The sequence below is a fragment of the Ornithorhynchus anatinus genome, chromosome 7, assembly GCF_004115215.2.
Source record: "Ornithorhynchus anatinus isolate Pmale09 chromosome 7, mOrnAna1.pri.v4, whole genome shotgun sequence".
NCBI lineage: Eukaryota > Metazoa > Chordata > Mammalia > Monotremata > Ornithorhynchidae > Ornithorhynchus > Ornithorhynchus anatinus.
Genome location: NC_041734.1, coordinates 13908747 through 13931640, shown reverse-complemented (window position 1 = coordinate 13931640; position 22894 = coordinate 13908747). Strand labels below are relative to the sequence as shown.

The 22894-nt window shown below is 43.4% G+C and overlaps 1 protein-coding gene across 3 annotated transcripts in view; it reads right to left on the bottom strand.

Moving 5' to 3' along the window:
• Nucleotides 1-22894, bottom strand: part of LOC100084563 (ethanolaminephosphotransferase 1-like) — a 79624-nt gene that overhangs the window by 54741 nt on the left and 1989 nt on the right. For all 3 annotated transcript variants that reach the window (XR_003760811.2, XR_003760812.2, XM_029068420.1), the window contains exons 2-3: nt 11966-12070; nt 9863-10128 (exon numbers count right to left, since the gene is read on the bottom strand). Coding sequence is in view for 1 of the 3 variants with exons in the window: in XM_029068420.1 (XP_028924253.1) it covers nt 9863-9919 (57 nt within the window). In the remaining 2 variants the exon portion in view is untranslated. The remainder of the gene's footprint in view (nt 1-9862; nt 10129-11965; nt 12071-22894) is intronic.

The window sequence follows — 22894 nt, the reverse complement described above, 5'->3', positions numbered from 1 at the left end:
CGTAAAAACCGATGGCAACTAAATAGAATCAAGGCGATGTACAATTCATTAACAAAATAAATAGGGTGACGAAAATATATACAGTTGAGTGGACGAGTAGAGTGCTGTGGGGATGGGAAGGGAGAGGTGGAGGAGCAGAGGGAGATGGGGGGAAAAGAGGCTTTAGCTGCGGAGAGGTAAAGGGGGATGGCAGAGGGAGTAGAGGGGGAAGAGGAGCTCAGTCTGGGAACGCCTCTTGGAGGAGGTGAGTTTTAAGTAGGGTTTTGAAGAGGGAAAGAGAATCAGTTTGGCGGAGGTGAGGAGGGAGGGCGTTCCAGGACCGCGGGAGGACGTGACCCAGGGGTCGACGGCGGGATAGGCGAGACCGAGGGACGGTGAGGAGGTGGGCGGCAGAGGAGCGGAGCGTGCGGGGTGGGCAGTAGAAAGAGAGAAGGGAGGAGAGGTAGGAAGGGGCAAGGTGATGGAGAGCCTTGAAGCCTAGAGTGAGGAGTTTTTGTTTGGAGCGGAGGTCGATAGGCAACCACTGGAGTTGTTTAAGAAGGGGAGTGACATGCCCAGATCGTTTCTGCAGGAAGATGAGCCGGGCAGCGGAGTGAAGAATAGACCGGAGCGGGGCGAGAGAGGAGGAAGGGAGGTCAGAGAGAAGGCTGACACAGTAGTCTAGCCGGGATATAACGAGAGCCCGTAACAGTAAGGTAGCCGTTTGGGTGGAGAGGAAAGGGCGGATCTTGGCGATATTGTAGAGGTGAAACCGGCAGGTCTTGGTAACGGATAGGATGTGTGGGGTGAACGAGAGGGACGAGTCAAGGATGACACCGAGATTGCGGGCCTGAGAGAGGGGAAGGATGGTCGTGCCATCAACGGTGATAGAGAAGTCTGGGAGAGGACCGGGTTTGGGAGGGAAGATGAGGAGCTCAGTCTTGCTCATGTTGAGTTGTAGGTGGCGGGCCGACATCCAGGTGGAGACGTCCCGGAGGCAGGAGGAGAGGCGAGCCTGAAGGGAGGGGGAGAGGACAGGGGTGGAGATGTAGATCTGCGTGTCATCTGCGTAGAGATGGTAGTCAAAGCCATGAGAGCGAATGAGTTCACTGAGGGAGTGAGTGTAAATGGAGAACAGAAGAGGGCCGAGAACTGACCCTTGAGGAACTCCAACAGTTAAAAGATGGGAGGGGGAGGAGGCTCCAGCGAAGGAGACCGAAAATGACCGGCCAGAGAGGTAAGAGGAGAACCAGGAGAGGACGGAGTCGCAAGCCAAGGTGAGATAAGGTATGGAGGAGGAGGGGATGGTCGACAGTGTCAAAGGCAGCAGAGAGGTCAAGGAGGATTAGAATGGAGTAGGAGCCATTGGATTTGGCAAGAAGGAGGTCATGGGTGACCTTAGAGAGAGCAGTCTCGGTAGAGTGGAGGGGACGGAAGCCAGATTGGAGGGGGTCTAGGAGAGAATGGGAGTTAAGGAATTCTAAGCATCGATTGTAGACGACTCGTTCTAGGATTTTGGAAAGGAAGGGTAGTAGGGAGATAGGACGATAACTGGAGGGGGAAGTGGGGTCAAGAGTGGGTTTTTTTAGGATGGGGGAGACGTGGGCATGTTTGAAAGCAGAGGGGAAGGAGCCCTTGGAGATTGAGTGGTTAAAAATAGAAGTTAAGGAAGGTAGGAGGGCAGGGGCGATGGTTTTAAGAAGGTGAGAGGGAATGGGGTCCGAGGCGCAGGTGGAGGGGGTGGCACTTGCGAGGAGGGAGGAGATCTCCTCTGAGGATACTGCAAGGAAGGATAGGAAAGTAGGGGAGGGGGTTGGTGGGGGGGAGGGGAGAGGCGGAGTATGTTACCTATATTTCCCCATGGCTTAAGTTAACATTTTAGAGGGGGCAGATAATTATAAATGACACCAGGCCAGCAAATAGGCTGGAAATACTTTTTCCTGCATCAAATGATGCAGAAAACCTCATCAGGCCTTGGTGCCAATAAATATTCACAGTCTCTGGACTGGGAAAGTAGTGCCATTAGGGTGCCTTGCATAAAGTAGACTCAATAAAGGATGATGATTATGCCTTGCCTACATCACTGGGAAGCTTTCAGAGCGCTTGGGGCTGAGGTGAATGGGTAATGTCAGCCCAATGCCAAGTTTGAAAGAGTAAAGCTGCTAGGCCACCAGAATCCATGAGGATAAACTCATCATTGTTCTGCCACGGCAGGGCTGCTTTGAGGTTGATGGATGGGTTACATGTGACCAGTCTGTGGCTCAGGTTGGTCTGCTCTGATAATAAAGGAGCAAGTTGAAAATAAAAGAGACTCCTTGGAAGGGGCACAGGGAGGCTGTAGACAGAAATCTGAATGCAATCTTCTCTCCTCTTTGAGTGTTTGTAATGAACCCTCTTGTAAGGGGTCTCCCCTGTACTCTTAGAAAATAAACTACCATTTAGCACATTCCATTTCTCTCATGGAAATTTAGTGTTTTTTTCCAAATTATATTAATACTTGTTTTCAGAGGGAATCCTCTGGGATCATACTAAGCCTCAGTGTATTTGGGCTTCCATGAGTTGACTGAATACTGTACTGTGTAATTATGCTCTGACAATGAAATTTCCTAGGGGTATAGATTTTGTTTATAGCCATCATTTTTTTCCCCACACTGTATTTTACTGATATATATTTTTATCCTCAATATACTGAAACTGAGAAGACTGAGTAATTTGTCCAAGGTCACCTAGCAAGACTACAGCAATATCCAGAAGAGGATGCTCATAATTTACCACCAGAAAGTGATCTGGGCCCTGGGGAGAATCTGACTCATTTTTGGCACTAAAACCTATTACTCCACTGCTGCTCAGGAGGGTTCTCTCTCTGCTGGACGAGCTGTGAAAGCTCATCAAATATCAAGCTGCTGGGTTTCTTTTACTAGGAGATCTCTGAGCTCCCTCGACTGGGGAGTGCTCTCAAAATCCTCGAAACAGGGAGCCACCGATCAAAAATCAGGGGTTATTTCTGGTTTGCATTATTACATGTTTAGTACCAACTTCTCAAGTTCTGTATAATGGGGATAACATAATGTTTGTCCAAAAAGATATTGTCTCCAATGAAAGGTACTTGTTATGTATTCACTGTATATCAAGTTATTAAAACAAGGCAGATCGATCAATCATATGTATTGATTGCAGGAAAGCAGCTTTTGCTGCACAGTTTTGAGAGAAGCCCAGGGCCCTACCCTAACCCTCAAAACCCTCAGAAGAGACTCCCACCCCCATTTTACTCTCTTGCTCATAGAGGACTAAGATTAATAAATGTCATGTCAAGCAAAAAGAAGGTGATTTTAGACATCCAATCACAGAGAGACTTGGAGTAGTCACCTAACCCACACTAGTGATTTTAGACAAGGCCACACCTAAATCGGTCCAGACAATTTAGTTTCTCTCCAAATTTGAGACTTCCTGAGAAGACTTCACGTTGTCTTTTTTAAGTACCCTGTAACTACCAGGAATTTTCTGAGGAATAATACAACGCCTTTTACAGAAGGATTATTTGTCAGCAACAGCTATGGAAATGTACTGACAGAACAATCTTGCCATTGAGTTCCCTGTTACCACAGACAGAAGCATCACCATTTGGAATGAATCAGCTACTGGTATTAGCTGCAGTGGGGCATGCAGTGAGATTTTATTACAATGCTATCTAATGTGATTTGATACTTGGCACCTGGAAACTAGTTTCAGAGAAGACAAGTCAATTGTAAGAGGAAAAGACTGTGGTTTTTCATTCCCATCCTTTTCACCAAATCATTTGTCTGCTAATTCTCTTGCATTGTAATCTCCCAAGCACTTAGTACTGTGCTCTGCATATAGCCCTCAATAAATACCACTGACTGATTGATTTACATGCTAGGAACCTCTTTCAGAAATTATAAAAAAAGGAGAGGAAGGAGAGGGAAGAGAGACAAAGTAGGCTGCTCAAACTCCAGAAGGTGACAAAGTAAATAAAATGGGAATGTATGATCCTTAGCAGTAGTTCTGTATCTCTTCGGGGACTGATGCTTTCTTCTGCTTTCAGGAAGAAAGTCAGGACCCTAGTTCATTTGGGGAAAAAATGTTGGTAGTCTGAATAGTTTCAGAAAATTCCATCTGCTACACTAAAGTCGTTGGGCACATAAAAGGTCCTGGATGGGAAATGTAGTACAAGTATCCAGAAGCAAGACAGCATTCAGTGATCATTTGCTTTGAAGTTTTGTTAAAAACAAAAATTAAACCATAGGCATATAGTAAAATACAGCAAATGAACCAAGTTTACTATGTCTGCCTTCTAGGATTTTAATTTCCTGTTCAGCTGATCACTAATTCACAAAATTCCATTATCACAATGGGTCGCCCTAATTCCATTATCACAATGGGTCGCCCAGCCGCGCATGAAAGAAGAACATCTCGGTGTACAAAGAGAACTCTCTTTTAAGTGTTTAACTGTCCCTTTTTCAACATTTGGGTATCTCTCTAATGGTTTTATTTCTATGGATTTTTAAAACTAGCCAGTGAGTCCTGTTTGGAAAGTCAGAGAGAGAGCTATATGATTTCTAAAGGTCGGAGTTCCTCCCCAACTAACAATAATAACAATTATTATGATATTTGTTAAGCGCTATGTGCCAGGCACTGTTCTAAGCGCTGGGGTGGATATGAGCAAATCGGGTTGGCTTATCTTCTCAAGGGGAAATAGACACAAATACGTTACAGTTGGGGGGAGGTGGGGAGAGGAAGAAGGTAAATAAGAGTATAAGTGCTACAATAGCTATACTACAAGCTTAACAGATCCCAAACTAAACTCCACATCTTCACTCTCAAATCCTCTCCTCCAACTAATTTTCCCATCACAGCTGACAATGTTACCTTCCTCCCTGTTCCTGAAGCCTCCACAACTTTGTCATTTTCCTCAACTCTTCCCTAATAATAATGTTGGTATTTGTTAAGCGCTTACTATGTGCCGAGCACTGTTCTAAGCGCTGGGGTAGATACAGGAGAATCAGGATGTCCCACGTGGGGCTCACAGTCTTAATCCCCATTTTACAGATGAGGTAACTGAGGCACAGAGAAGTTAAGTGACTTGCCCACAGTCACACAGCTGACAAGTGGCAGAAGTGTCATGAAATCCTGTCATTTTTCCCCTCCAAAATAATGATGACATTTATTAAGTGCTTACCATGTTCTCAGATCAAAATGACAAGATCAGATTTCGTCCCTATCCAACAAGAGACTCACAATCCAGGATCCATTACTTCCTCTCCATCTAAATAGCTACCACGCCAATCCAGGCACTTGAGAGTGCTTAGTACAATGCCTAGCACATAGTAAACACTTAAATACCATAATTATTACTATTATATCTCCATTGGATTATTCCTTCAGCTTCCTCACTTGTCTCCCTTTCTCCGCCTTCGCCCCTCTCAAGTCAACACTTCACTCTGCTGCCCGACTCACCTTTCTAAAGTGTCATTATGCTCACATCTCTCCACTCTTCAAAAACCTCCAGTGGTTATTCATTTTTTTCCTGCATCAAGCAGAAACTCCTCATCAGTGGCACTCAACTCTCTCCTTCCTACTTATCCACTCTGATCCCACTACACCCCAGTTTGTACTCTTCCTTCCTCCCAAGCTCACCTACTCACTGTGCCTCATTCTCATCTCCCCTGCCACTGACCTCTTACTCACAATTTCCTGCCTGCGTGTAACTCCCTCCCCATGTAAATGACAGGCCATAGATCTCTCCATCTTCAAAGGCCTCCTGAAATCACATCTACAAGAAGCCTTCCCTGATTAATTTCTACTCTCCCAGGTTACATCCCTCCAAAGTGCCAGGTGAGCACTTGTGAACTCACTACCTCCTGTAGCACTTATGTACATCTTACTATCTTACATACCCTCCTACTTACACATTAAGACATATACATATTCCTTTTTTACTCTTTCCTCCTCCCTGTACATTATTTCAGGGCCCATCTTCCTTACTAGAATGTAAGCTCTTTTAGGACATGTCTATTAACATCTGTACTATCCCAAAGACATAGCACAGTGCTCTGTATACAAAAGGCACTCAATAAATACTTTATTGGTTGATACTCTATTAACCAAGTAAGGAAGTTGGTTGGTTAGTAAAAATTGCTGTGCATGCATGAGGAGTTTAATTTATCAGCATCTACCTGCCATTATTTGGAGCAGCAGATGTGCCAGCAGAGTTTTCCCAGCCATTTTTAGAATGTGAGCTTCTTGAGGGACAGGGACTGTGTTCAATTTCCATCAGCGTATTCTCTCCCAGTGCTTAGTACAGAGTTCTGCCACTGCAAGTGCTCAATAGATGCTGTTACTACTTCTACAATCTGCCTTTCTCCCTTTCCCCCAAAGGTCTTCTGTTTCTCTGGTAGGTTCTCCCACCACTCTGATTCCCCTTTTAGCCCTGACAAATGTCAGAACCCTAAAACTAAACTATTGAAGTTTGTTAATAATCTGTATAATTCACTTTTTGAAAAAGTTATGTTCATTTCTTGCATTTTAATACTGATAGCTCATCTCTCTATAAATCTAGCATTCCATCCTAAAAGTCATATTGATCTTTAATAATGTCCAGTTTCTTGCAGATCCATAGGGAAATGGGGAAAGAGAAGAAAGGAGGAGGAAAGCAGAAAAAGAGTGAGGAGAAAAAAGAAGGTGAGGGGAGGAAAGGAGGAAGGAGAGGAGGAAAAGAAGGACCTAACTTCTCTGTCTCAAGTTTCCTCATCTGTAAAATGGAGATTCAATACTATTCTCCCCCTTTCTTGGACTGTGAGACCCATCTGGGACAAGGACTGTGTCTGACCTGATTAACTACTCCAGTACTTAGTACAATTCTTGACTCATTGCAAGTGTTTAACAAATATCACAGTAACATGGAGGAAGAAGAGTGGAGAGGAAGGAGGGGAGTGGAAGGAGGGAGAGTAGACAGGCAGATCATTTCCATCCCATTGATATCGCTTGCAGTTCTATCTTGCTCCTTTCATTTTTCCCTGGTTTTTCAATTGGTTTCCAAGACCAACTACTATTTTTCTGCTGTCATGAAGGAACAACATCTTATCCATCGTTATTTTGGGCATTTCTCCACCACCCACTCCTTTTCCAAAACTTTCCAGATGGCTTCTCAAAAGAGCCTTTTTCAAAAGAAGAAAAAGAAGAGTAGACAATTGGGAAAATGGAGGTCACAAAATGATGAGAATGACAGAGAAGCTCTGTCCCCTGAGTTTACTATATTTTGGGGGCTGGTTTGATGTGTAACTTAGATCTTACACCATTCACCTAGGAGTAACACATAGCAGTAACAACTCATTAAGAAAGCCATCCAATTTCCTAAATACTCGCAGATACATGTGGTCTAGACCAGCTGATTTAGAAAGAATATCACATCAGTGTTAGAGTATTACTACTGTAAGCCCTAAAACAATATACTGTACAATATATTATATTGGAAAAAACAATACATTGTAATGCTTTGATTAAACTATAACTTATAAAACCTGGCTAAAGTTTTACAGTGAACTTGTTTCATGGTGATTTCCCTATTCTAAATCATGTCTCATATCATGTCTCTCGATCTCTTCAGAGAGTAAAATAATTCAAAGATTAAAAATACATTTCACCTGCTATATCTTAACTTCCTGGAAGTATGGATAAGAAGTATGGATAGAGAAGCAGCGTGGCTCAGTGGAAAGAGCACAGGCTTTGGAGTCAGAGATCATGGGTTTGAATCCCGGCTCTGCCACTTGTCAGCTGTGTGGCTGTGGGCAAGTCACTTAACTTCTCTGTGACTCAGTTACCTCATCTGTAAAATGGGGATGAAGACTGTGAGCCCCACATGGGACAACCTGATTCCCCTGTGTCTACCCCAGCGCTTAGAACAGTGCTCTGCACATAGTAAGCCCTTAACAAATACCAACATTATTATTATTATTAAGTCTGTCCAAACCATTCTCCTTCAACTCTGAACTCCTAAACTCCTACAGTCAGATATTTTGTACGCTGGAACCCTCCTTCGAGGCTGTGATGTCATTAACTAATGATTCAAAATTAAGTGAGCATCCACTGAGTTTTGCAAAAGGCCGAGAGGGTCACCCAATGGGGTGGAGCATAATAGAAAGAGGACATATCATCTGAAGGTGAAAGGAATTAGCCCTATCCACTCTACCCAGGGGAATTACAGGAAACTTTCAAGTGCAAATCCTGGTGTTTCCTAAAGGGAGTAGTGAGGGGTGTGGGGGTAGGGGAGAACTATGGGTTTGTCCTGGAGGAAACAATCGAAAACCAGGATCTGGTACTCCATCCTGGCAGGACAACAAAGCTCTGCATGTTAGAGCAGCTGCTTAACATCTCATCTGCTGAATGGGGATTGGGAGTGTGGGCCCCTTGTGGAACAGGGGCTGTGTCCAACCTGATTGCTTCGTATCTACCCCGGTGCTTAGAGCAGTGTGTGGCACATAGCTCGCGCTTGTCTATTACTATTAGACCGTGAGCCTCATGTGGGCCAGGAATTGTGTCTGATCTGATTATCTTGTATTACCCCAGCGCTGGGTACACTGCTTGACACATAGTAAGCACCTAACGAAAAGCACACTTGTTAAAGCAGCATGGCCGAGTGGCAAGAGCACGGGCTTTGTAGTCAAAAGATATGGGTTCTAAACCCCTCTCCACCACTTGTCTGCTGTGTGATGTGGAGCAAGTCACTTAACTTCTCTGTCCCTCAGTAACCTCATCTGTAAAACGGGGATTAAGACTGTGAGCCCCACGTGGGACAGGGGGTGAGCCCAACCTGATTACCTTGTATCTATTCCAGCGGCTAGAACAGTGCCTGGAGCATAGTAAGGGCTTAACAGATACTATTTATTATTCTCTCTAGGTCCTTGGGCCTCTCTCCACCTCCTGCCAGGCCTTGACCCTGGCATCGTGCAGACGGCTGTTGCCACCCTCGTGGGCCTCGGGTGGTGCAGACCCCGATCCCCACCCCCTTCCCACCCCTTTGGCCCCCGGGACGGGCAGACCCTAATGCCCACCCCCAGCCTCGGGAGCTACATCTGTCAAGGGCATCGCGGAGAAGGTGCCCAGGATTCGCCTCACTCGGTCCTCCGTGACCCCCCTGGGAGATGGCGGAGGAAAATCCCCGGGGTAAAGACCCTTCACCCACCCAACCCCATCCCACTCCCCCCCGCCTGGGGCAGGAGGGGCAGAAACTTTTGGAGGTGGAGGAGCGCATAAACAAACACCATCGGGCGTGCAAACGTGCCCGTGAAAAAGCACACACACACACTGCGCACAGACATAGGCACAAAACACCATCGGGCGTGCCAACATGCCCGTTAACACACACACACACCAAACACAGGCACATAAAACACCCCTGGGCGTACAAACGTGTCTTTAAACACACACACACCGCACAGACATAGGCACAAACCACCACCGGGCATGCAAACATGCCCGTACACACACACGCCGCACAGACACAGGCACACAAACACCCCTGGGCATGCACCACCGGGCATGCAAACATGCCCGTGCACACACACACGCACACACACCGCACAGACACAGGCACACAAACACCCACAAACGTGCCCGGTGGGAAAAGCAGCCACACCGCTCACAGTCATAGGCACACAAACGCCACTTGGGCGTGCACAAGACAAAGGCACACTAAGCACAGACGTGGGCACACAAACGTGCCCGTGAGCCAACACTCCCAGGCAGGCAGACGGACATGGCCCGGGCTCGAACACAGGCCCGCCCAGACCGCAGGACTGCGGGAGTGGGGGGTGGAAGGGGGTCTGGCCCGGAGAGGACCCAGGCCCCCCGACCCTCATCCCTTTACCTTGTAGCGATCGAAGCCCGCCAGCTGCTGCGCCGTGACATAGCTCCTCCGCAACATGTTGGCTTCCCTCGGGGGCGGAGCGGCAGAGGAGCTGGGGGTTGGGCGACACGCTGCGCCCGGGGCTGAGTCAACAGGAGGCCGCTCCCGGGGAATCCTCTCCTCCGGCCGGGCACCTTCATTAGCCACAGATGTGACCCTCGGCTTCCATCGTGGCTGCTAAAGTGTCGCGCTTCGGGAGGGCCACCGTCTGCCGCGATGGGCGACCCCTTAAAGTTGGAAGGGCAGGGAAGCGAGCACACTCCTGTTTTCACTCGCTCCCCATCAGGGCCCTCATCCTTTCCAGCCGAGCAGAAGGCTGGCAGATGTCTCCTCCCAGCCCACGAGGTCGCTTTTCTCCACCCCCACCCCCCCCCCCAAAACAGAGCTAAATTTTTCAATCCTGAAGGATCAAATGGGAGAGCCTGTTTATAGGAAAAGACCTGGAAGTTATAAACTGTCCCTCTCACCCTAAGCGTGGGCACATTTCGGGAGTAGGGGCACCAAGCGGACCCTCGGAATAATAATGAGAAAATGGCAAAACGGCGGCCTCTTTCAATCTATTTTGCGGTTAGGAAGACTAAAGATTAAATCCGATAATAATAATGGTGATATTTGTTAAGCGCTTACTATGTGCAAAACATTGTTCTAAGCGCTGGGGGATATACAAGGTGATCAGGTTGTCCCACGTGGGGCTCACGGTCTCAATCCCCACTTTACAGATGAGGTCACTGAGGCCCAGAGAAGTTAAGTGACCTGCCCAAAGTCACACAGCTGACAAGTGGCGGAGCCGGGATTAGAATTTATGACCTCTGACTCCCAAGCCGGGCTTTTTCCACGCTGCTTCTCCCGTCTCCTGCTTGTTGTACTTTCTCCACAGCACTTGGGGGGTGAGCAGAAGAAGACTGATTGTTCAGATATTTGATGAAGTCAGAACTACAAGTTTAACGGTAGAGAGACCAGACATTTAAGGCCCACCACACACTTCTCTCTTTACCCTAACTCTCAGAGGGGCCTTAACCAGCATCACTTTTCATTCTTTTCTTTTGTTGACTGAGCAGGACAGGAGGTGTCTCTCAGCGGGAGCTCCCAGAGCCACCCAGTACCCCAACCCGGGTGGCTCCCCAATTCCTCGGCCATGAAGATGGTACAGGCTCAGTCACACACTGATAGTCTTTGAGGCACAGCGCCGGCAGATGCAAAAGCTACTATCTCAAAAGCGAGGCATTTTGGGGTCCCCAGGACATTGAGAGATGACAGAAAAAAAATTATTGAAAGGAGAACATGAGATAACTTGAATTTTGAAACAAAAGTTCTGCCATGTCTGTGGCTATTCCACTCAATGCACTGAATACAAAAGGAGGAGAGAGAATGGGTGGGCTTGATTCTCCCCTTGGAGGTTGGGAAGGCGCTAGCTATGTGGTCTTTTAGATACCTCCTTCTGCTTCCTGGAGTTTCACACAGTGGCCCTGCAGAAATGTCCTTGCTACCGATGCAAGGCAGTAGGGAGAGGGACTCCAGATGCCCATACATTAAGCCTTGTCGTTGAAGACTGTAGCCAGCAAGTGAACCTCAAAGATTCATTACAAATTTATCTTTGCCAACTGCATCCCATTCCTCTGCCACCCTCTTAGGCCACACCCATTTTAAGGCACTGCCTGCATACACAGAGATGAAGAAGGAAACAATGTCCCTCTTCCATACCACTCTCCTCCTCTTTCTTAGAAGGGTCTGAAAGCTTAGGGGCTGAGTGGGTAACTGAAAAGGGGCTTTGCTTTAGAAAGAAAGCGATAGAATTCTATCTGGAAGGAATCTATGATTCCTGAAAAAAATGGGGAGAAGGGCTATAGATTGGGGAAGGTCAATCAGTAGGATTACAGGGGGGAAAGGTTTCTTTTTTTGTTTGTTTTTTAAAATAAATGACCATATAACATGTTGGTTTGTGAAAATTTGTCCCATATCATCATACAGACCAGACACTCAAATCCTTGCAGAATATTTGGAAACTGAAGGCATAGGCATCCCCTCTCCCTTCTGACTGGGGGGGATTGCAAAAAATGGTCCTACCTAGTCACAGAGAAGTGAGAAACTTCCTTCCATCCTTCTGTGCGAGGAATTACCAGCTGGGCTCCTAAGGCGGTGTAGTGGCTGCCTAAGCTAACCTCTTGGAGGCTATGAAAATGAGAGAAAAAACAGTGATAAAGATGAATTCATTCAACATTTTTTTACCTCCCACTCTGTGTAGAGCACAGTACCGTATGTTGTGGGAAGAGAGACAGAGTCATATGGTGTGGGTGTGCCACTGCCTTGCCGTTTTGACCTTTAAATGGTACCTCATCAGCCAGACTATGGAGGTTAATTGAAAGAAGTCCTTGTTTATGAAAAAACTGGAGCCTACCCACGTGGTGCCTATGATTGCTGACAGTAGAGGACTGTGGTCAGCCAGAGGTTAAAAGTGCTTGGCTCTAAGACTCTGGAACTAGAATAAGCAAATAAAAAGGTATGTTGGGGGGGCGATGAGGGGGCAATGAATATAATAAAGTTCCTCCAACCCCCTGATTAAAGAAAACTTCAGAACTGACAGAAGATCTGAAAACTGTTTCTAGAGAGAAAAGAATGGAATTTCTTGGCCTTGAGCTGCCCCTAGTATAAACAGTACTACAAAGTTTCTTAAATCTCAGAGGAAATAGTTTTAAAACAGCTTACTCATATGTGTCCTGTTAAAATTGTTGCTCATGTTCACGAACTGAGATAGGAAAAGAAAATAGATGGGGTAGAGAGAGAAAAACAGAATTACGAAGCCAGAGAGAGGTCAAAGGAGTAGATGGGTGTTACATATCAATAGCACTGAGTGCCTACTAAATGCCCAGTATTGTAGTAAATTACTGGGGAAGTATAACACCAGCAAGACGTGTTCCTTGTCTGCATGGAATTTTATGGGTGAGATTATATACTAGGTTATTTATAATTATTTACAAATAGAGGGGAAGAGAAGGAAAAAAGTACATAAGAGGGATAATATAGCTATATCAAGATGACACAGCTGAATAATGGATATACACATTAAAATGTAGGACATATGTACAGATGTACTGAGGAGATATATCAGAGACATAAATGCTAAGGATGGAAGTTGGGTTGATTTGACTGGAGCATTTTGAATTAATTTGGGAGATTTTCTGGAAGAGATGAGATTTTAGGAGGACTTTGAAAGATGACAGCTAAGTGGGTGGGGAATGTGTCTGTTTATTGCTGTACTGCACTCTTCCGAGCACTGAGTAGAGTGCTCTGCACACAGTGGGTGCTCAATAAATATGATTGAATTAATCTGGTAGATATGCAGGTGGAGAAAGAGTTCAAGGCTGAGGAAACAGTTTGTGGTAGGGATAGGAGGGTTAATTGAGAATGGGGTGCAGTAGACTCTAACCTGGGAAGGAGTGAAAGATGCAATGTAGAGAGTAGCAGGTAAAGAGAGATGATTTCTAAGATATGTAAAATATTTAAGAGAAAGTTGAAGAGCCTTGAATCCATTGTTTGGAGTTTTGGCTTGCTGTGGAATAGAGAGGAGTAGTGATTGCAGGTGTTAAAGGATGATATTGTCTCTATCTCAGTACTTGGTACATGCTTGGCACACTGCAAGCACTTAAATAACCCAATTATAGTTATTAGTGTATAAACAGAAACTACAGAGGGTGGGGGTCAGTGGACAAATGGTGCATGGAAAAGAATGTTTGAGGAGGAAACTAGAAGTACCTCTTCATTGCAAGAAAACAATTTTTGAAAATAACTTGTATAATTCTTTTCTAAATATTTTTGACTACAGCATATGTCAAAGAGTGAATCCATACATTGATTTAATTTTAAGTGTGTTCTAGCCAGTGAAAATGCAACATAAAAGCACTTAATACTTCTGGGGATATATCCAATTATATCAATCAATTGATCATATTTATTGAGCGCTTATTATGTGCAGAACACTATATCAGATGCTTGGGAGAGTGCAATATAAAAGAGTTGTTAAACCAGTTCCCTGCCCACAATGATCTTAGAGTCTAGATGGGGAGACAGACATTAATATCAATAGATTATGGATATGTCCATATGTGCTGTGGGAGGGAGACTGAGAGAGGGTCAAATAAATGGTGCAAATCCAAGTGCAAGGGGGATGCAGAAGGGAGTGGGAGAAGAGGAAACGCAGGCTTAGTCAGGGAAGGCCTCTTGGAGGAGATATGTTTTTAATAAGGCTTTGAAGGTGCAGAGAGTGATTGTCAGATATGAAAGGGGAAGCAGAGTGAGAGATAGAAGTGATCAAGGTAGGGTGAGTAGATTTTGCATCAGAGGTGCAAATTGTGCGAGCTGGGTTGCAGTAGGAGAGCAGCGCGGTGAGGTGGGGGAGAAAGAGGGGGCAAAATGTTTGAGTGCTTTAAAGCCAACTCAAAGGAGTTTCCATTCCATGTGGAGGTGGATTGGCAACTACTAAATGGTGGTATTTGTTAAGCGCTTACTATATGCAAAGTACAGTTCTAAACGCTGGGGGATACAAGGTGATCAGGTTGTCCCACGTGGGGCTCACAGTTTTAATCCCCATTTTACAGATCATGTAACTCAGGCACAGAGAAGTTAAGTGACTTGCCCAAAGTCACACAGCTGACAGTCGGCAGAGCTGGGATTAGAACCCACAATCTTTGACTCCCAAGCCCGGGCTCCTTCCACTGGGCCACGAGGTTCCTTTGGAGTGGGCAAACATAGGCAAATAACAACGTAAAAAATAACAAAATTACATGCTATAATTTGGATCAATCTTAATGAACCAACAACTCAACTCGATCCCCTTCATAATAATTTAGTAAGAACCTTGGTCCACCCAGTTACTTGTATTTCGTAATATTTCTCAAGAATAAAATAAGTTGGAGTACAGTTACAGTGTCCGATCCCTTGCTATACTTTTCCTTCCTAAAGTTGAATTTATAAATCAATCAATGGTGTTTATTGAGTACTTCCTGACAACGGAATTGCAATGATGTGTAATCCCTCTGCCAAATCATTACTCTTTCAATATTCAAATGAGAACAGCAAAAGAGTGACATTACACCAATATACTGCTATGATGGTTTACTTAAACTTTTATTCTTCACTGAGGAGCAACATATATTATTAGAAGATTAGATTATACTTGGAATTGGAATTTTAAAATGGGAGTTTGCAAATATTTTCCTCAGATATTGCACTGAAAATATTTCCTGGCAATATCTGAATAGGGCAAATCCAGGCTGGCTTTAAAAAATATCTAGAACATAAAGGGTTTTTTTTAAAAAAACAAAACACATTAAACATGCCTTTTTTTAAAAAAAAACACATTAAACATGCCCTACTTGGTTTATCTTAATAATTAGGCATCTGTTTAGGATCAGACTTAAATCATTTGTTTTGCTTCAGGCAGATAAAAATTTTTACCTGTTGCATCACTCATTTAGGGTCACTTTTAGTCACTTATCTCTTAGGGTCTGTCTCTTCCAGTCTTTTTACTTGTTTAAAAAAGGAAATGTAACATCTTGAAACCTTTCTTTGGATCTTTCTGCAAGTGTGTTTGTCCAAGTCGGATTTTCCTAGTGCCAAAGTCATCCTTTCTGATTGCCTCACAAATGGCAGTAGAGTTTTCAAAGCTAATTCTGCCCGTGCGGATAGAGGTCATAAACTTAATTGGACTCCGGGAAAATCCACTTCAAAACACAATTGCCCTGTATTAGGTGTTGAAGAAGATCAAAAGAAAGAAGCACTACAACCTGCCCTCAAGTTGTTTATGGACTAGTGGAGGGGGGAAAAAAACTGGCAAAAATCAGTTACAAGTAAATAGAACAGAAGCATAAAAACATACATAAGAACACAAGCAATGGGAATATAAATATTTGTGTTGGTTTCAAATGTTTACACCTCAGTGTAGGCTGCTTTGTTAAAAGGAAAGAGTTGTTGCCAAAAACAAGAGAACAAAAAAATATGCAGCTTAAACGAGGTTATGCATGTGTGGAGGGCAAGTCACCAATAGTTGTGCGACTACAGCAACTGTGCAGCATTTTTTGAATTAGAAAATTCCCTGAATTTGAAAATATGGGGTAAATTTTCTCCTGCCTGAGCCTCCCACTTCTAATCATGTCACACCAGTAACTAGATTGTGGGACAGGGACAATGTTATTACTTATACCTGTAAGATCAACCCACCGTTGTTTCTCCACTATTTTTTACCTTTAACTAGTTAAATGAAGCTATATATGTGCATTCACATTATCTCTCTCCCCTTCTCTCTCCACTCATAGTTTATGAGGCTCTTCAGCTTCACACATGCTCCTTTAAACCTGTCTTTTTTGTGATGCTTTTTCATTTCCTATGTTACCTTTGAATTGAACTTTTTCTTTTTTGATTTACTACAGGCAATTTATTGTAAAGCAATAACAATTTATAAAATATCTAGCAATATGGCCAAGAAGGTAGACCCCAGGCCTGAGAGTCAGAAGGACCTCGGTCCTAATCCTGGTTCCACTACTTGTCTGCTGCGTGACCTTGGACAAGTCACTTTCACTTCTCTGTGCCTGTTACCTCATCTATAAAATGGGGATTAAGGCTGTGAGCCTCATATAATAATAATAATGTTGGTATTTGTTAAGCGCTTACTATATGCAGAGCACTGTTCTAAGCGCTAGGGAAGGTACAGGGTAATCAGGTTGTCCCACGTGAGGCTCACAGCTAGTCCCCATTTTACAGATGAGGTAACTGAGGCACAGAGAAGTTAAGTGACTTGCCCACAGTCACACAGCTGACAAGTGGCAGAGCCAGGAGTCAAACCCATGACCTCTGACTCCGAAGCCCAGGCTCTTTCCACTGAGCCACGCTACACTGAGCACTTAGAAGCATGCCTGGCACATGGTAAGCGCTCAACAAATGCCACAACCATCATTATTATTAATTAGAATTTAAAGGCAAAAAGGGGTTCTGGAATCTCCCTTTAATACTGACTGTCTTGATTTCTAGTACCTTTTCTCTATGTCCACCAAAATTGCTAGGTTCTTTGATTTTAATGAACAATTTTTCACTTGAACCTTTAAAAGAAAAAACATCCAATAAAAAAAAACTAACAAATGAGAGCTTTGAAGTAACACTGAGTTCAAGCTTTACATATTTACCGAAGTAAATGCAACCTGATGCAATATATATCATGCATCTGGGATTTCTATTTGAGCAATTTGTCTTTCCCTGTTAAGAAATCAATATTTGTTTATATGTTTTTCTAACAAAACTAAAATTCCTTACCCTTCTCATTTCAAATATGACTATAAGATGCCAGCTCCTAAGACAATACTGAACATCTCATCTGTGCAAGTTATGATTTAGAGAGCAATGGTTCAGCATGTGATTCCAAAGTGCAAAGAAAGAATTGCCATGGCAGATAATTTTTTTTTACGAAACACTATGAGATCTGGGTTCTAATCCCAACTCTGCCACTGGTGTGCTGGGTAACCGTACCAAGTCACTTAACCTCTCTGTGCCTGTTTCCTCAATTGTAAAATGGACTTAAGATCTTTGCTCTCCCTCTCTCTTCGATCGTGAGGCCCCGTGACTGTGCCTGACCTGATGATTGTGTATCTACCCCTGTACTGAGCCCATATAATAATTATTAATATATGTTATGGGAAGTTAGAAACATGTATAATTACATTCCCAGCACAATAACCCTCAAGCCATCATTTTAACCAAATTTTCATATATCTTCATCCCCCATAAACTTTTTACTGGAGCTGAAAATAAATAACAAAAAGGCCTGATGTGAGTGTAACCTCCTCTTAGGGCTAGCAAAGCAGTGAATTTGCCAAAAGGGAAGCACCAAGTCAAGAAAAAGGTGGTTTAGTTCCAGGGTAATTGGCCTAAATCATCTTTTGAAAATTCAAGTCTTCTCTAGTACATTGCCAAACCATATAAAAACTCAAGGAGCTGTGTGGCCTGGTGGAAAGAGCACAGATTAGGAGTCAGAGGATTTGCATTCTAATCCCAGCTCTGCCACTTGCCGGCTGTTCACTCATTCAATCCTATTTATTGAACGCTTACTGCATGCAGAGCATGGTACTAAGGTCCTAGAAAGTATAATACAGCAATAAAGAGAGACAATCCGTGCCCACAACAGGCTTACAGTCTTGACAGACATCAAAACAAGTTAACAGGCACCAATATACATAAACAGAATTATAGCTATATACATATATACATAAAAATATGGAACACTTCACAAGTTTTCATGTCATCCTTTTGCAGGGCTGTTGTGACCTTGGGCAAGTCACTTCGCTTCTCCGAACCTGTTTCCACATCTGTAAAATAGGGATGAAATACCTGTCTTTCCTCCCCCTTATACTTTGAGCCTCATATGGAACAGGGATTGTGTCTGATTACCTGATATCTATCCTAGTGCTCGGAGCAGTATTTGGCACATAGTGAACACTCAACAAATACCACAGTTGAGATTTATAAAAATACACACCCCTGGAGAAAAAAAAACATGAACAAAGAAATTCCATTCTCTATTCTAAATAATCCAACAGAGCTTCTCCTGTCAGGTCAACTGGTTTATTAAGTGTGTTCTGGCTCGTGACCTTGAGATAAATGAGCCAAAGGTAGTATTAATTATGCAAAAGATATAGGGTTTCTCTGAGCTGCCTAACAATTTGGTGGGGATTATTCATGTACTTGTTTCTTAAAACTCTGGGTTTACAGGATGGAATTTTCCATTTAATTTGACCCCAGAAATTATTTTACTAATTTACTGTAATTAAACTCTAAAGCAATTTTCATTGCACTCTCACAACTTCCCTATGAGAAAGGAAGACAGGAATTTTTCTTCCCTTTTAAAGATGGAGAAACTGATGTCCAGAGAGCCTAAGTGACTTGTCCCAGGGCACATAGTTAGTGGCAAAACTGACTGGGGTAAGAACTCAGATTTCCAGATGTCCATCTCAACTACCCTGCTAAAGAAACCCAGCCTTTCTGTAATAGAAGCCATATGCTTTTATTGAGAGCCCAAGCTCAGGATAAACTTACCTGTACAAAAGCATTTTAAGTTTTAAATTCTATCAGGTTGCACCCAATACAAAATCAAGGTGTGGTTCAGCTCACCAGCAACACTCAACTGTTTTTTAAAGTTGTTTCTTATGTGCTGTCCTTATATTCTTTTCTTGTCCAGGTCTATCATCTTGATTTGAGTGATTTACACAACTACCTGCCCTAAATTTTCCTTTTCTAAGGACACTCCATACATTTTTTTTGGTAATAAAATGGAATGGAGAAGGAAAACTGTCACCTGGACACTAATGTAGTATCTTCCAAAATGAAATGTTTCTTAAAGAAACTGCCCAAAATTATTAATTTGCCTGGGTTTAAACCTCTCTCTATGGGTATATAAAAGTCTGTGTGGGACCTACTACCTGTAAAATCCACTAGGCTGAATTGGGCTACTTTGCTGAACTGATTTGACTCTGCTCAAGTCTCCAGGATGCTGTGAGATCCTGGCCGTCAAGTAGTTAAGCTTTGTTGCTGGCCCAACCACAGAGTTAGGAGTGCGTCACCCTTCCCGCCCTGTAAATGTGCTGTGTATTGCAACCTCCCTAAAGGGATCCTCCTTTAACTCTGCCCCATCATTTGGCCACAGCCAAATTACTAAATTAGCTTGGGGAAAGTGAGATAACTGGGTAGTGGGGAGACTGGGAAACATTTCCTCTCCAAACTTAGAAACTGGGTCTATTTTGAGAACAGGGGGCTGGGTGATCTTGGTGGGGCAAACCAGTAGATCCAGCCACACTAAACTGGGCTTTTCAGGCAGTAGTGACTTCTCAGGCTTGCCTGGGGTCAGAGGAGCCAACAGAGTCATTCAGAGTCAGGTTGGGGGAATTGGGTTGAGGTGTTTTGACCCTGCTCAGAAAATGGGCTAGTTACAGGTAAGCCTGTGTGGGTAGTGGAGTTGTTGAAAATTATAGAGTTGCTTGGAGTTTTTTTTTAAAAGGTATTTGTTATGCACTTACTATGTGCCAAGCACTCTACTAAGTGCTGGGGTAGATACAAGATAATCAGGTTGGACACAGACCCTAACCCAAGCAGGGCTTTCAGTCTTATTTCCCATTTTACAAATGAGGTATCTGAGGCCCAGAGAAATTAAGTGACTGGTCCAAGGTCACACAGCAGACAAGTGGGGGAGTCAGGATTAGAACCCAGGTCCCCTGACTCCCAGGCCCCTGTTCTCCTTGACTCACAATCCCTCTGTCATTCTCTACCTCCTGAGCAGAAACTTGGGCCCAATCCTAGAGCCTGTGAGCTGCAGAACACTACTTGGCTGAAATTCTAGCTTCAGCATGGGAGTCAGGGATCCCCCAACTGACTCCTGATCTTTCACCTACACCAGTGATCCTGGGAGCTCCAGGAGCCTCTGTTGCTAAGACTCCACAGGCCTCTGCCCCCCACTCTTTTATAAACAGCCCACGCATGGCTGGATCTCCGAGATGCCTCCCAGAAAGATAAGCCCTTTGAGTTTAGCAGTTACCCTCTCCATAGCTCCCTCACACCGCCACACACATTCACTCAGTAGCCCAAATACACGTATGTATATTGAAAACACACATGAATTTAGACATATAAGCAAATGCACAATCACACATTCAAGGCAAGGAAGGTTAAGATGAGATGTGTGTACAGTCTTACCCCCTAAATATTTAGCTACTCTCTGCACAATCCCAACCCCTATATCTATATACTCAGTTGCTTCCCCTACTTGTAATTTATTTTCAAGTCTACTCTGTTGGACTGTAAGCTCCTTGAAAGCAGGGATCATGTCTACTACCTGAACTGAAGTCTTCCAAGTGCCTAGTACAAAACTGTGCATGCAGTAAGCTCAGCAAATACCAATGATTGATAGATTTCACTTTATCTACAGAGTCTTCAACTGCCAGGAGCAAACAGCTCTGGCCTCCAGGCCTTGGGATTTTCCCTTACCCTCCGGTGGCCTCCTGCCCCCAGAGTTTTGAGTAAGACTAGAGAAATAAGGTCAGATTCAGTATTCACAAGAGTTATCCTGCTCCATTTCACACAAGCAGAGGAATTGGGATTTGTAAAATAGAGAATATAAAAAAAACCTTTAAAAATGGAAAAAAATATTTAACATTTTATAGCTGGAATTTATTACTAATGGATATTTTTTGAGCAATACTAGAAGGAAGTTAGGCATTTTTACAAATAGAATTAGACTATTATTTATTCTAAATATGGTGAAATCCTAAAAACTATTCTTCATCTTTTAAACTAAAGGGCAGAATGAAATGTGCCTCTTCACCTCTCTCATTTTGTCAAAGCAAAATTCTTTGATAATGAAAATAACCAGTATGATTATAATGTTACTGAATTCTATATCACTGCATAGAGGGTAATTTTTTTAGCATCCTAAGGGCTACATCTTCCCGAAATATCTAGCATCCAGAAATCTGGATTACAGGTTACACAGCCTTTAGCCTGTTCTGGATTGCTAGTTCCCTTAAGTGTTTTTTTCCAGGCACAAAAGTCTTTATGGTGGGCAGGGGAAAATCAGACTTGAAAAATAGACTCAGTCCCAGGGCAATAATTGTGATGCAGTAGTTGTCCCATGAGAGTTCATGTCTCTTAGCAAGCTATTTTAATGTGAATGGAGGAGGTCATTTTGTAAGTGTAATTCCTCCCATGTTTCCAGACCCCCTATTGAGGTTTCCTACCAATCCTCAAAACCCAATTTAGTAAGTGGACCTCTTTTGTCTTTTCACTAAAAAAAGTGTTTTCTGATATTTTATCTACTGAGACATTTGCAATTAATAAAGATCACAACTATTTTTTCTCTTAGAGGATGTAAACTCTATAGTTCAGTAAAATCTGAAAATTGTGCTTTAACATTGTTGGCTGGCATGAGCAATATCATTCAAAACTACGGTTGACTCTCTGTCCTTATTATGTTCTATTCTATCTTGGCACTGCAGAACTTCAAAAAAAAAATCCATCTTTTTGCTGCAATAGCTGAAGGTGCGGTGTGTTTAACAGATAGTAAATTTATATTTTTCTCTGCCAAGATGAGATCACATGTTTAGAGCTGTGATCTAAATCTTAGAGGCAGGTAAAATTGGAATTATTATGAAATCCAGATACTGCCAAGTGTTTTATAGAACTTAATAAAACGTGTAGACTTTCTGAAGTGTAAGAAGAGGAAGAAAGGAGTCACCCGCTCTGAACATAACTACCCTCTGCTGACCCAATCAAGGAGCTACATGGAGAAAAACTGGAGGAGCAAAAAACCTGAAATCATTTAATTCCTACTGATCTGTCCCCCAAATGGACAACAGCTGTGAAAAGGAGGTGCTCAGGCCTACTAAATCTTCCTCTGCACAAAGCAAGCACTCAAATACTATTGATTTTGTTGGACAATTATTCTCAAAATCATATCCCTGAGATGGACACCCTCCTTATTAAAAGAGGCTCCATGATTTGAAGAGCCAGGGATGTTGGCCTTGTCCCCAGATCACTGTGGATGTAACTACAACAGCCTGGGTGTACATCTTTTCAACCCCTCTATGAGGAAAGGAGCTGTGAGAAATTACAATCCAAAGGCTGCCAGAGCTGCAGGGACTTTCAGGTGGGGAGGAGGAGAGGGGAAATCCTTCTTAGCTTAATGCCTCCAAGCACACCCTGAAAATATAGGGGAAGTTACCTGGCCTTCCAACTGTTTTGGAGGGTTTTTAATATCAGAAGTTTAAACAGGCAGGAAGGAATCCATCTCCGCTAGGTTGGGAAGCATATTCCTATTCCCAGACTTCTAGAAGCCCCAGAAGTACATAAAATCATTTTGGGCAAAGGCAATATGGCTTTATTTTTACAACCATTAAGTGTTGAGTTAGAGGTAAAGTTTGAATTAGCTCATTAAATCAATCAATGGAATTTATTGAGCACTTACTA